Source organism: Capsicum annuum, chromosome 5 (genome assembly GCF_002878395.1).
Source record: "Capsicum annuum cultivar UCD-10X-F1 chromosome 5, UCD10Xv1.1, whole genome shotgun sequence".
Lineage (NCBI taxonomy): Eukaryota > Viridiplantae > Streptophyta > Magnoliopsida > Solanales > Solanaceae > Capsicum > Capsicum annuum.
In genome coordinates this window covers 201,017,646-201,031,214 of record NC_061115.1, presented here as the reverse complement: position 1 = coordinate 201,031,214, position 13,569 = coordinate 201,017,646, and the positions used below count along the sequence as shown (strand labels likewise).

The window sequence follows — 13,569 nt, the reverse complement described above, 5'->3', positions numbered from 1 at the left end:
TACTAGTTACCTATTACACACCTAAATTATAAAAAAGTGAAACTATTTACACCCTGCAGACTACCACCACTTGCATGTGGTGTAGTGTTTTACACGCGCTGTCACATCAGCACCACATCAGTAAAAAGTATCACTTTTTTATAGTTAAAGTTTGGGGTGAAAACGATGCATTTTCCCTTAATGTTTTTAGCCGTTTACTTATGTTATTTAATAGGCTGGACGCGCCTAAAATAAGTGTAACACACACGCCTTAGAATGGGGGTCGCGGGGAGGTAATAATATCACTTTTATATAGTTAAGGTATGTAATAATTTATTATATAATTTAGGTGTGGCTTAGACTTTTCTTGTATAGTCTGGGGTAGAAATAATGTCTTTTGCTTTTTATTTTACCTTCAATGATATGATTCAGTAATGTTCGTATCTTGTTTGATACCACAAGTTTCAAAAGCTTTTTTGTTTGTTCTTAGACTCTATGCCGAGTCAAATAGCTTCTCATAAATTGAGACGGAGGGAATAACTCAAGGTCTCCGCATTCTAGCAAAGAGCATATGTACTAATCTGTGGTGCCAAGTTACATTGGAATTATCTTTTTTCCAGAACCACAAGAAGCTGTTTGATTATTGACAAACTTTGCAAACAAAGATGAAATGACAAGTGAGATGAGGTAGACAACTTGTTTGGAGATTGTTTAAAGAACTCAAGGTGCAACACAATTGGAAACCTCTGGATGTAAGCGAATTTTCGCGCTGGTCAAGACCTATACTATCAGTAGTTTCTGATTTTCTTCGTTGTATGTGAATAGATTACACTGTTTGTACAACTTCCCTTGCCAACGCATTGAGTAGGTAAGTTATCACCGTATCATTATATCTCTCCACTTATCGAAGGGCATGTGTATTCGAGGGTGCTATTACTGAAGTTTATGTTTCAATCAATTTTTTGCATCGATTAAAAGTTTTTTATGTTTCAATTAATATTGAAACAAATGCATTTTGAGTTACAAAGAAAATGAATGTGAAATTACAATTGAAACAAATGCATCTTGAGTTATTAACAATTGTCAATTCATTTGCGTTTTAGGTTCTTGAAACTTGAAAGAAAGATAATTTTTGTTCATGAACCTATTAACTATTGCTTAATTAATACTTTTCACTTGCATGAAAATTTTACCCTATAAGTAGTGTTTCTTTTGTTTGGAAAAGATAAGCACTCAAAACTACTTTCCCCTTGAAAAACACTTGAGAGACATTGATCAAATGGTGAAATCACCAATTCAAGAATAGAAGAACAACATTCTTGAATACTACTTGTTTTGTGGCTTAGTTGAATCCTGAAGATAGAGTTGTCACTAGTTCTTCCGTTTGCTCGTGGGAGAGATTCCAACTATCTTCAAAAAGCGTGTTATCGTGCCCCTAAGCCAAGCAAGTTTTATTTTGAATTTCTTGTACCATTATTATTATTATTCTAACAATTTGAAGATAGTTGTCCTTTCCTAAGAATAGTTTTTCAGGTAAAATCTTCCTTGCTTTACCCGACAGGACAATGTAAAGGCTGACAACAATCACAACAACACCAAGTACCCTGCAAAGAAAAACATTATAGTTTGTGTTGAGCGAAGCTTATAAGAGCTTTACCAAAATTACCTTCCCAGGTTTAGTTGTTCACGTAGAATGATTATACTCAATATAGCTAATATAACCATGCTTAATGGATTAAAAGATGTGACGAAAATAGGACCCGTGACTTTCATTATGACTCCTTATATGTAATATGCAAGTCCTGAATAGAATATTCTTTGGATTGTGACATCGAAAGTGAGAAGCTTTTAAATGCTTTTTTTTCCCCCCTAACTTCTCTCATTTTGCAGAAGTTGCTTGCTACAGTGGTTAGGGAAGATTGATATTTATGTTCATGTCTTATATCAACTGTTATTCATTGTCTTTGCAAAATTTGTTCTTGCAGATTTCTGAAGAATAAAGTTACAAGGGAAGATGCAAGTTTGGAAAATGCACAAGCCCATTATTATTTTGCTAAGAACATTACTTAACATCATATTCTAGCTCGGGAAGTTAATTTGTTAAGTTTTTTTTTTTTGTTTAGCAAATATTGAAACTATTGATATTAGCTCAGGATGTTAATTGGTTAAGTTTTTTTGGTTTAGCCAATATTGAAATTATATTTATCATCCTTTGACATTTTCAATAGCAATTTTATATTTAGCAATGAAATATGTAACTTTTATGATATGAAGTTTCAGGACGTAACATTGGTAGTAAATTAGAGACATGAATGTTTAATTTTTAAATGTTAATCTAGGACGAGTTAGTTGCTCGTCTCTAAAGGTTAATCAAGGACGAGTTAGTTGCTCGTCGTGATAGATTAATTTAGGTGGTTACTCATCGCAAAAAAATTTAGAGACCAGAAAATAACTACTTTTTAAAGATGAAAATCATCTGTTTGGGACGAGATATATAGTCTCTAAAAGAGTTTTTAAGACTGGATATGTTACCGTCTCTAATGACATTTAACAATCAGCTAGAGTATCTCGTCGCAATAGACCTTTAGCGAAGGAGGCTATTAGGACGAGCCGCGACTAGTATTTTCCCATCCTAATAGAGCATTTACGACCAGATTTGGACATTTAGGGACCACATTTCCCTTCCTTAGAGGTTGTTTTTCTTGTAGTGATTGCTACAATGGCAAGTCAAGACAAGTTCGTCTCAAACATAATCATGTGAGAATATTATTGGAGGACGGCATAATATCGCTTCAATATGTGAAGTCCAAACTCAATTTAGCAGATCCTTTGTCTAAAGGGTTAGGCAAGGAATTGGTGGTTATGGGTGTCAAGTGGGCCGGCTCGACCCGGTCCGACCAGACTCGGCCCTCGTAACTAACCCGGCCCGGTTTGACCCGGCCCGGTAAGCCCTAGGGCTTTAGGGTTCCGGGTCCCGGGCCGGTTATTTTTTAAAATGGGCCCGGCTAACCCGGCCCGGACCAAGCCCGATCCAAGCCCGCCGGTTAACCTGCCCGGCCCGGATAAATTTTTTTAAAAAAATAAGATTTTGGCTTTTGGGCCAAACTAGCCGTTGGCCCAACGGCTATATAGCCGTTTTTGGGTCCAAACGGCTAGTTTGGGCCCATTTATTAAAAAAAATAATAAAAAACTTTAAAAAATATTTTTTAATCCAAAAAAAAAACTATAAATACCCTATAACTTCAAATCATTTTTCACACAATTTTTCACTCTCTCAAATCTCAATTCTCAATTCTCAAATATTCAATATATTTAATTTCTTAAAGTGTTCACTTTAATTTTTTAATTTTTCGTTTACAAAGTACGAGCGAAAGTTTCCGAAGTCGCAATCTTCAGATACTTTCAAAATTTGGTATTGTCGTTCCATCTCTTACGTTTAATTTTTATTTATTGTATTAATTATTTAATATTTAATTTTATTATATTTGTGTATTTTGAATATTTTTAGTTTAATTTAATTTATATTATGGATAAATTAAGAAACCTCGCTACTAAAGGTGTTATAAGTTTTTGTCCCAGAAACGGTAGTGGTAGTAAAAAGCGAATTACTAGCGGTAGAGGTAGTTCAAGTAGTAGATATATCCGTGTGTCTTAGCCTCCGGTACCGCTTGGTACACCTTTTGAGGAAGAAATAGGTGTAGATGCTCACGATATGGATTATGTAGAAGCTCAGAAAAATTACGGTATAGAAAAAGAAAATGAAGTAGATGCGGTTAATTTAGACGAAGATAATGAAAATATTGCTGAGATACCCGCAGTAGGAGATGCTAACGTTAGATCTGAATCAGTTAATCTCCCTTCCCGTCCTCCCAGTGCCCCAAAACCTCGTAAAAGAACTAGTATTGCATGACAATTTTTTGAACGTATATCAGATATTGAGGTGCAATGCAATATTTGTCAATAAATATATAAGCATAGAAGTGGAGGCAAGCAAGGGGGTACGGGTACGTTAATGAGACATGTAGCTAAAGATCACAAAAGAGAGTTAAATATTACAAAAGGTGGTGGGGATGTTGGTGGGTCAACGCAAACTAGAATGGACCCAGCAACCGGTCACGTAGCGAAGAAGTATAATAAATTGAGGGACCGGGAAGAAATAACTAAAATGGTAGCTGTGGGTTGTTTGCCTTTTAATTTTCCTTCTTCTGATGCCTTTATTCGTTATATACAAGAAATTTATAATCCTATGTTTAACGGTATTCCTAGAACTACTTGTCGGTCTGATATTTTTAGATTTCATTCACAATATTGTTTTTATTTATCAACATTGTTAAAGAATATTCAATGTAGATTGTCCCTAACTTCTGATCTTGGTCATGCTGTAAATAAAAATGATTATTTAACCGTTACTTGTCATTGGATGGATAGTATTTCGTGATGCAAAAACGTATTGTTGCTTTTTTATATGATGAAGATCGTAAACATACTGGACAATTTATTGCTGATTCTATTGTTAAAATTGCTGGATATTATGGTATCGAAAATAAAATTTTATGTATTGCTTTTGATAATGCTTCTAACAACAACACTGCTATAAAAAAATTAAAATCTACGTTATCTCCGCCCTTGCCTGAAATTTTTCATATTAAGTGTGCATGTCATATATATAATTTAATTGTGAAAGATGGTCTTGAGTTTTTTGAGTTTTATATTGAAAAAATTCGCCTTGTTGTTGATTTTATTCAAGGAAATAATCGTAGATCGAGAATTAGAGAATTTAAAGTTAAATGTCAAGAAAATGGACTTACACCGATTTTGATGCCTGAGAAAATTGATACTAGATGGAATTTTACGTATGAATTTTTAAAAAACTTGTTATAAATATAGAATTCCTATTACACTAACTTTTAACTAACATTGCGGTTCATTTGCTGATTTTACTGATTGCATGCTACATAATTCTGATTGGGTTGCAATTAATGATCTTGTTAAGTTTTTAGAAAAATTTTATGTTGCTACGGTTGAATTTTCCGGTGCTTATTATCCTACTGTTTGTAATATTTTGGCATATATAGCCGATATTTCTGGTTTGCTCAAAGAATATAAAAATAAAGAAGGTTATGAAGAAGCTGTTGGCGCCATGTTTACGAAATTTAAAAAATATTTTTTCCCATTTCCTCCTATTTACTTGGTTGGTGCTATGCTAAATCCGTGCATGAAATATAATAATATGTGTCACTTTAGTACTCTTATTTATACTAACTTAGAAATAAATACTAACCATGATTCTGAACAAGTACAACCTGATTTATGGATGGCTACGGCTGATGCAAAGGATTATATAGAAAAATTATATAATCACTATCCTGATTTATTTAATTTAGCCGTACCTACAAATATCACTCCAACTGTCGCTCCTCATCCTCCCGAGGACCATCATCTTCTAAAAGGCCGGCACATAGTGGTTTTTCTGATTCATTTTATGATTTAAATTGTTGGAACAGTGTTGATGAGAGAATTTACACATCAACTTCTCGGGAAGAGCTGAAATATTATCTTCGGACGGCACCAGAGGATCGCAGACGACGGATCAACACTTTGGATTGGTGGAGGAGTAATGAAACACAATATCCTGTGCTTTCAAGATTAGCTAGAGATATCTTGAATGTTCCAATGTCAACCGTTGCATCAGAGAGCGCCTTTAGTCAGGGACGACAGCAGCTTGGAGACAACCGACACTCATTGGGAAGCAATGCAATGAATGTTCTAGTTTGCCTCAGTGATTGGATTAGAGCGGAAAGAAGAAACCAAGGAATAGAACCGGAGCCTAGCGACGAGCTGAAACTTGAAGAAATTATGACTTCACGGGAGAACTCAGCAGAATCAAGTCCAATGCATGGTTTTGCCCCCGTTGACTTCGACTATCCTATGCAAGTTTCCATTAATATTAACATGAATGAGTTGGAAAAAATGATGCATAATTTATAGATTTTTCATTCATGTAAATTATAAATTTTGAATCATTTTGCAATCAATAAAATTTCCCCAAATTCATTCACTTCTTAGTCCTTGCTTTTTATTTTTTTTCATTTAACGATTTAAAATTTTAAATTGAATTTCTAGTTTTCTACTTTAAATTAAAAACTTACTTCTAATATATTATTAATTTACAACCAAATATTATTACTTTATTATATTAAGTAGCATATTTTTTTTGTATATTTGTGCATATGTCTTCTATAGAAGTGTATATTTAACGTATATATGTGTATATGTTTTATAAATTAGTATATAAGTATATCTATATATATTGTAACGTGTATATAATGTAGTATATTTTATAAGTAGTTGTATATATACATTGAATGGTGCGTATACACGTATATATATCTTCTATAGAAGTGTATATTTAACGTATACATCCAACTCTCATAAGCAGTGCCATCAGATGGTAAGCATTCCAAGAAAGTGCAGTGTATTAGTTGATCAAATACACGTTTGAGTCCTCAAGTTTAACGCGAGATGTCATCCAAATCGATGTGAATCAATTACATAATCCGATTCATCATACAGTACAAACATAAACCTCGCTGAGGCGCGGTATTGAGAAAGTTGAGAGTAATTTGAATGCCAAATGAATAAGGTGAGGGACATTCCCCTCAACTACAAATCAGCAAATGTGTGGTAATTTTTCGAGTCCACTGCTATAAGCCTGAAAGCAGCTACTAATGCAGCAGAAGCTACGACGCTAAAAAAGACAACATTGAGTAAATGCCAACTCTTTTGTAATGAAGACAATTTCTTTTTCATCGCGATTATATACATGTGGTTTGGAAGAATAAACGTGAGTGGAAACGTGCTGATAGCACCAGTGAGGCTCATGAAATCTCCCAAGAAAGGTAAAAGAGCTGATAAGAAAGTAGTAAGCGCGAGATAACCTCCTCTGACTAGAGCTCTGAATGCCAGGTTCCGGATAGCAATTGCACTTCCTTTAATCTCATATTTGGTATCCAAGTACTCATATGTTGGACACGCAAATATCTACAACAAGCGAACACAATATGAGAGCGGAGAAACAGTACTATAGTGAACTGAATTTTATACTGTCAATATATAGAAGTTAAACTCAATACTATAAGATCAAAGCGGAAAAATGATTACATGTAAAGCTATGATGGCTTGCAAGAAAGCTGTAATGTTGGCCAATGCTTTTACCCAAACTGGACCGCTGACATTGTTGAGTAAATAGGACGATGAACTGGATCCATACGCCCAATACCCTACGTAAGTAACAGCATGAACAGGCACAGATCCTAAACTAAACTGAAAATACAAGGCTTTCAACATGTTGTCCACAACAGGTGCTCTCACAGTAGCCTGTTAAGAAAAAAAATCCTAAGTTGTCTGAATAAAACAAAATCAAGAAAACGAGCACAGAACTGATTCTCCGCGCTGGACACTAGCAAATAAAATGTTCTATTCTTCACGAAGTTCACAAATTTCCCGGCAAGTTACCTGGATCTCCGGAATCATTCCTGTGTTGAATACAAAAACAAGATTTGCAGCTGCACCGACTGTTGTAAAAAATCTGTTTATTTTGGATCCTGGAATACTATAGTCCCTCGGAGGAGCATTAATACCTGCAATTTTAGCCACACACAAAAAAGTAAAGATATCAATTTACTTCTTCACGTTACACAAACATTTATATGATCAATTATTAGCGAGCGCGAAGATGATTAACTTCAAGCTGTTGGTTCATTGATTATTTTATAAGTGATGAGCACGGGGTAATTATGAAAATTTTCAGATATCTAGTGTTGTTGGACAATGAAGGAGATATGCATACCATCTCTAAGAGCTAACACGAAGGCTACAGTGAGATAAATTAGACTGAACACTGATGAAATCACCAGCCAAATTCTTAGGGATGACATAGTAGGAACAGCAATGGCGAATAAGACACATGCCAATCCAGCAATCGCGATGAAGTATGCTAACTTCATCCGATGATCATCCTCAAAGAGAACATAGAATGCCTGTCAATCATTAAAAAAAAAATTCTTTCAGAAATAAGAAACATTATCTACTAATTGACAGATTTGATAAAAATTAATTTGATCACATAGTATGTATTTGTCTTCATATTTTATTATTCGTAGCTTCATCTCATGTATCTTAATTCTTTCTATTTTTGGAATAGTAAGGAGCTTTGGGAGGAGGTACTGAATATGTGACGCTTATGATGGAGGACGGGCTGATGAGGATAGGTCAAGGAAAAGGACTTATAGATTGACAAGATTCTAAAGAAGAGGTGCATATGACACGTTTGACTGACACACTTATAGGCTGACAAGTTTCGGAAAAACGAGGTGCATATGACACCTTATGCAACACTTATATTGGAGAAGAGAAAGTGAAGTGTTGTATAAAGCAAAATACAAGTTCACATAATACGCATAGTTTTGGGCTCAAATGTACAATAGCCTAGGGACAAATCTGTGAGGTGTAGACAGTACGTTAACCTATGTTGCTCTCACTCTTCAAAATGGTGCACATGCCGGATCATCCGAACGACTTAGTACACTAACATTTTTGGAGAATACGAGCAAATTCGAGGCTTACAGGATAAAAAGCTTACAGGTACTTAGACATAAAAAATTAAACTGGTAGAAGAGGGTAGGGGGATTTATCATACCTTTAAGGCCTGTCCACCCAAAATGATAAATCCAATATTTATCAAGAAAAGATTTGCATACTGACATGCCCACACAATTATATAAGCTGTCCTACCTGCAACATTAACCAAGTCAAATGAATTAAAATCTTTAAATTTTGTGCTTTGTCAAATACCATCGCATAAATTGGTCGTACGTACGTACCATACATAAATCCAGCAAGATCTCTATATCTGATATGTCTCTTTCCACCATATTCATGAATCTTAGCCATAAGAGTACTTGCATATAATGATATAAGTGTTGATAAAACAAGACCAATGACACCACCAGTCCATCCAAGAGGAACCATGATTGTGCCAGCATATCCTAGAGCATAGGCACTATTTATACCAGTGCTTAGAACAACTCCCACCTGAAACCATGAATCTACATTTTGCAAAAACACAACACAAACATTATATTATAACTAGAGATAATCAAAGATCAAAGTTTCAACTTCTACACAACGACAGTACAAAAGTTACTCAACCACACACGATCTGAAAGATGATTACATGCAACCGTCTGTACAAAATGTGATGGCATAACACACAAAAACACACTTAAATTTGGCCTTAGCTTGCGAGTAAACACACCAACTTTGAGTATGCACATCTAGACACAACAACTCGTCAGTCTGTCTCGTCTTAATTGTGTCAGTTGAATACCTACAACTTACAAATAATTGACGTCTTACTTTTTTAAAGGCACAATACATAAACATGTTCTTTTAACTTGGCGTCAGATCACATTTCCAACTTTGAATTTACATAAGTAGGCACTTAAACTTGTATAAAGTTTAACAAGTAGGACATATGTCGTATGTGGCGTCCTACGTGACCAACCAATTCTTGTCCTACATGGCATCCTACGTGTACTATGCCACATAGGACATGTGTGTCTACTTGTTCAACTTTAAACAAGTATAAGTGTCTATTTATGCATACCCAAAGTTGGAGTTAATGGATGTGATCTGAGGACAAGTTAAAGGACATATTTATGTATTATGCTTTTTTAAAACATTAGTTGTTTTACGAAGATTCAATTTAATTAGTAAGACGACTAGAAACATTGGGGATAAAATATAGTTGTAGTAGTACAATTTTGACTATGATACATATTTTCCAATATTCAAGAGTCCAATTTTAGTCAGCAGCTAAACATGACCGTTCTGTGAGATGTTTTCATATTAGTTCACATTTTTGCTAAAAAGTCCAACAAGTGACGGACCTCAAAATTTTGACAATGAATACCATAATATACTACTATCTGATTTTAACTTAAGACACAAAATTTAAGTCTGATTTTAACTTTATGTATGCAAAATTTAATAAAATAAAGCAGATTCTTAAATTTCGTAATTAAGCTAAAAAAATAAATATGAAGAATATATTAAAATGTCAATTGATTCTAGGGTCTTTAGAAAGGTAAATAAAAGTAAGCATTTATTCTTAAATGAATTAAAAAGAAAAAGATAAGTAAATAAATTGAAATGGGTGGAGAATATGTTTATCTTTCATAAAAAGGAGAAGAATTATACAGACCGTAGAATCAAGTTGTTGACCTTTAAGATACGTCTGAAATGGTTGACAAATTCCCACGCATCCCACCTTGATATTTTTTTTTATTTTTTTTTTATAAGACTTGAAGAGTACTTCCTTTTCTAAATATATTTATTTTTTTATTTTATTTTAAATATTAAATAATTATATAAAATAATAATAGTTAAATTTAAAATTTTAATACTATCATTAATAAGCTTAATTTAAAACAATATTCTTAATTAAAGTTTTGGAATGATGTGCGTAGTCAACAAGAACGAACTAAAAAAAATATGGAGAAAGTATATAGAAAGATTAATAATTTATGATATTAAAAATCATAATTTGAAATGAAAAGAATATAAAATATGACTATTATGGAAAGGTTTTAAATTACTCTTTCTGTTTATTTTTACTTATTATTTTTTGATATGATACACCTTTAAGGAAACAACAATTGATAAGAGTAATTTTTTCATATTGCCCCTATTAATTGATAATTAGAGTAATAAATATTGAATTTTTTTTTTATAGAATAAGTAATTAATACTAAAGGTGAAATAAAATTATTTTGTCTTTTCTTGATTTGTCAAAAATGACAAGTAAAAAAAAAATCAATTCAGAAAAATAGTGACAAGTAAAAGTGAGGGAGCTTAATTTTAGTTAGAGCTCAATAGTTTCTTCACCGCAGCTTATTTTCCATGTTTGCTAAGAAAAAAACTTATCTCAAAATAGTTGACATAATTAAAAATTCAAAAGATGATTAATCACTTTTTCAATTATATTTATATTAATTATTAATTGAAAAAGATTCTTTAATCATCATATTAGTTAATTCATGTCTTTTATTAATTTTTTCTTAAAAATAATAAAAAAAATAAGTATGCCAAATAATTTGATATGGAAGAGATATTATATTGGAAAAGTCAAGAGATATGCCAACTCTAAATCAAATTGTTTGCTTTTACGATGCGATCTCAACACTAGTTGACAAAACCCATGCATCCTGATTTGACATATAATTAATATAAAATGATCATTAAAAGATACTATAAAATATAAACTTTCCACAATTATTGTGTACGTTTGACTTAAATATTTGTAGTGTGTTGGATCAAATTTTTAAAATTTATTTATTTCTATACTTTTCATCAAAAGCGTTCTTATATTTTACAGAAATGTTTATGTTTGGTTAATAAATTCAAAATTACTTTAGATATTATTAGATCAATATTTTGTGCTTTATCAATGTTCTAAAATTATTTTGAAAAAAGCTACTATCTTTTAACTTCTGAAAATTAATGTCTGCTGCTACTGTGCTACATACTCAAAAACACTTTTTTTTTCTGCATAAAAGTTTAGTCAAATATATGAACTTTCTGAAATAAGCATTTTGTTAAAAAATAAAATAAGTACTTTTATTTTTCCCAAAAACTTGGGTGAAGCAGGCTACTAAACATTATGGAAACAAATAAGTAAAAAATAATGTAAAATATTATCTCATTCCATAAAGTAAAAATGAGTAAGTATTACATTTTGAGAATTTGGACAAAATTCAAATTGAAATTGAGAAGACTTGTAACTAAACATAAAGAAAGATTAAAAGTACCCTCACACACAAAGTTTGTGAGTAAGTGATTATTAGTACGTGATTAATCAAGCGATATCAATTCTTATTCGTAAAACATGACAAGTTAAACTCATAAGTATTCATTGAATACCTTTATAATAAGTAAATTGCTCCCAATTGCTCAAGCATAATCACTAATAGTCGAACTCAATAGAGTAGATATCCCCAATCGAGGACAAAAAATATTATTCATTACGATCCTTAAATGAGCTAATCAGTTTAATATATGCTTTTCGAAACTATCAAGAAATGAATTAATTTAATGAAACAAAGAAAAAAAAAATAGAGCAAAACCTGTTCCAACTTCATGAAGAGTTTGAGGAACTTCAACATCTAAAGCTACAACATGATGATTCAATTTTTGTGAATTTGAAGGGCTTGAAATTTCCTCCCTTTGCTCATCTTTTCCCATAATATTTTTTTTTTTAAAGTTATTTTATTTTTTGGATTCTTTTTTTAAAAAGGTTCTAAGTTTGGAAATATGAATGTGTGAAGGACAAGTAAGAATGGTTGAATGATGCATCCATTTATAGTATGAATTGATTTATAATTACTGGTGGTTGGAAGTAGGGAATCCTACTAGTGCCAATAGACTATTTCTTGTTCTAACTAAAAAGTTATAATATGAATGATTCTTATTTCTTTTTCTTTTTCTCACCTCATCAATGGTCATTTGACGCACATAACGGAGGGCAAGTCGACATATAAAAGATAATTATGATCGGCTTTTTTAGGCTGACAAGTTTTTTAAAGAAGCGGTGCACATAATATTTTAGAAAAGTCTCTAATTCGAATGAAGGGGGAAAGTCAAGAGGCTTTTCACATAGTACATGCCTTGGAGCTTGGACCGGCTCGATAATAACCCGTAACTCGGGAATAAATTCATAAGATTTATATGCGCCAAAATGAATATATAATGCGTAAGAAGCGGTGCACATAATATTGTAGAGACAAGTTCGAATGAAGGAGGAAAGTCAAGAAACTTTTCACATAATACATGCGTTAGACCGGCTTGATGATGACACGTAACTCAGGGAATAAATTCATAATATTTTAGAGAAGTCTCTCGTTGAGTGAGGGAGGAAAGTCAAGAGACTTTTCACATAATACATGCATTGGATTAGCTCGATGATGGCGCGTAACTCAAGGGATAAATTCATAAGATTTATATGAGCCAAATCGAACAATATGTGTCATTTAGGTTTTGCACCGTTGGTCTTAAGAAAGATAAATATTGCCTTTATGGCTTTATCACATGAGTATTTATTTAACGACAGCGGATATAGAAGAATAGATTTTGCTGGTCACTTACAATTATTTTTTTTCTAGTTTTATGACTTTTTATAAGAGATTTTTATTTTGTCATATAACAGATCGAAAAATTGTTGGGTTTGAAATCGAGAGGGCGTCATGTGGAAGCTTAAAGTTGCAAACTATGAGATGATAAATACGATGACAAAGAAAACAATTCTAAAAAAAACATAAAATTATTATATGTTTTGGCCAATCGGCCTACATATTATAAAACTTAATATTAAAAACATTAAATCTATTGAGAGAAATCTCCCCCTAAACAAAGACTCTTTAATGACTACATTTGGATGTTATTGTGTTATGGTATGAGAAGGGGGTGTTCAATTTATAGAGTTCCAAAACTTTCCTCTAAGAAAGAGGTTTGCCAAATATGGAAAAGTTTTAT

The 13,569-nt window shown here is 32.5% G+C and overlaps 1 protein-coding gene and 1 long non-coding RNA gene across 3 annotated transcripts; one reads left to right on the top strand and one right to left on the bottom strand.

The window, feature by feature from the left end:
* Window positions 1-310: 310 nt before the first annotated feature.
* Window positions 311-2,246, top strand: LOC124898744. The gene is made up of 2 exons (XR_007055514.1): window positions 311-847; window positions 1,965-2,246. It is a non-coding gene; the product is annotated as an uncharacterized LOC124898744 (long non-coding RNA).
* Window positions 2,247-6,504: 4,258 nt separating this feature from the next.
* LOC107871093 (proline transporter 2) lies at window positions 6,505-13,189 on the bottom strand. 2 transcript variants are annotated; one of them, XM_016717891.2, is made up of 7 exons: window positions 12,165-13,189; window positions 8,862-9,086; window positions 8,678-8,772; window positions 7,829-8,018; window positions 7,495-7,619; window positions 7,141-7,356; window positions 6,505-7,020 (listed from the first exon to the last, which is right to left on the bottom strand). In XM_016717891.2, the coding sequence occupies exons 1-7, from the start codon at window positions 12,280-12,282 to the stop codon at window positions 6,643-6,645; spliced, it is 1,347 nt and encodes a 448-aa protein (XP_016573377.1). In that variant the 5' UTR covers window positions 12,283-13,189; the 3' UTR covers window positions 6,505-6,642. The 2 variants fall into 2 exon arrangements, with proteins under 2 accessions (XP_016573377.1, XP_016573378.1); XM_016717892.2 differs by lacking the exon at window positions 12,165-13,189 and adding an exon at window positions 9,215-9,995.
* Window positions 13,190-13,569: the final 380 nt, after the last annotated feature.

What these genes read in the sequence shown, in the direction of transcription:
- LOC107871093 (XM_016717891.2), bottom strand. Translation starts at nt 12,282, where the DNA reads ATGGGAAAAGATGAGCAAAGGGAGGAAATTTCAAGCCCTTCAAATTCA. An exon ending in TCTTCATGAAGTTGGAACAG is followed by an intron (nt 9,087 to 12,164) that starts GTTTTGCTCTAT and finishes TGCAAAATGTAG; the next exon opens with ATTCATGGTTTCAGGTGGGA. An exon ending in TCTTGCTGGATTTATGTATG is followed by an intron (nt 8,773 to 8,861) that starts GTACGTACGTAC and finishes TTAATGTTGCAG; the next exon opens with GTAGGACAGCTTATATAATT.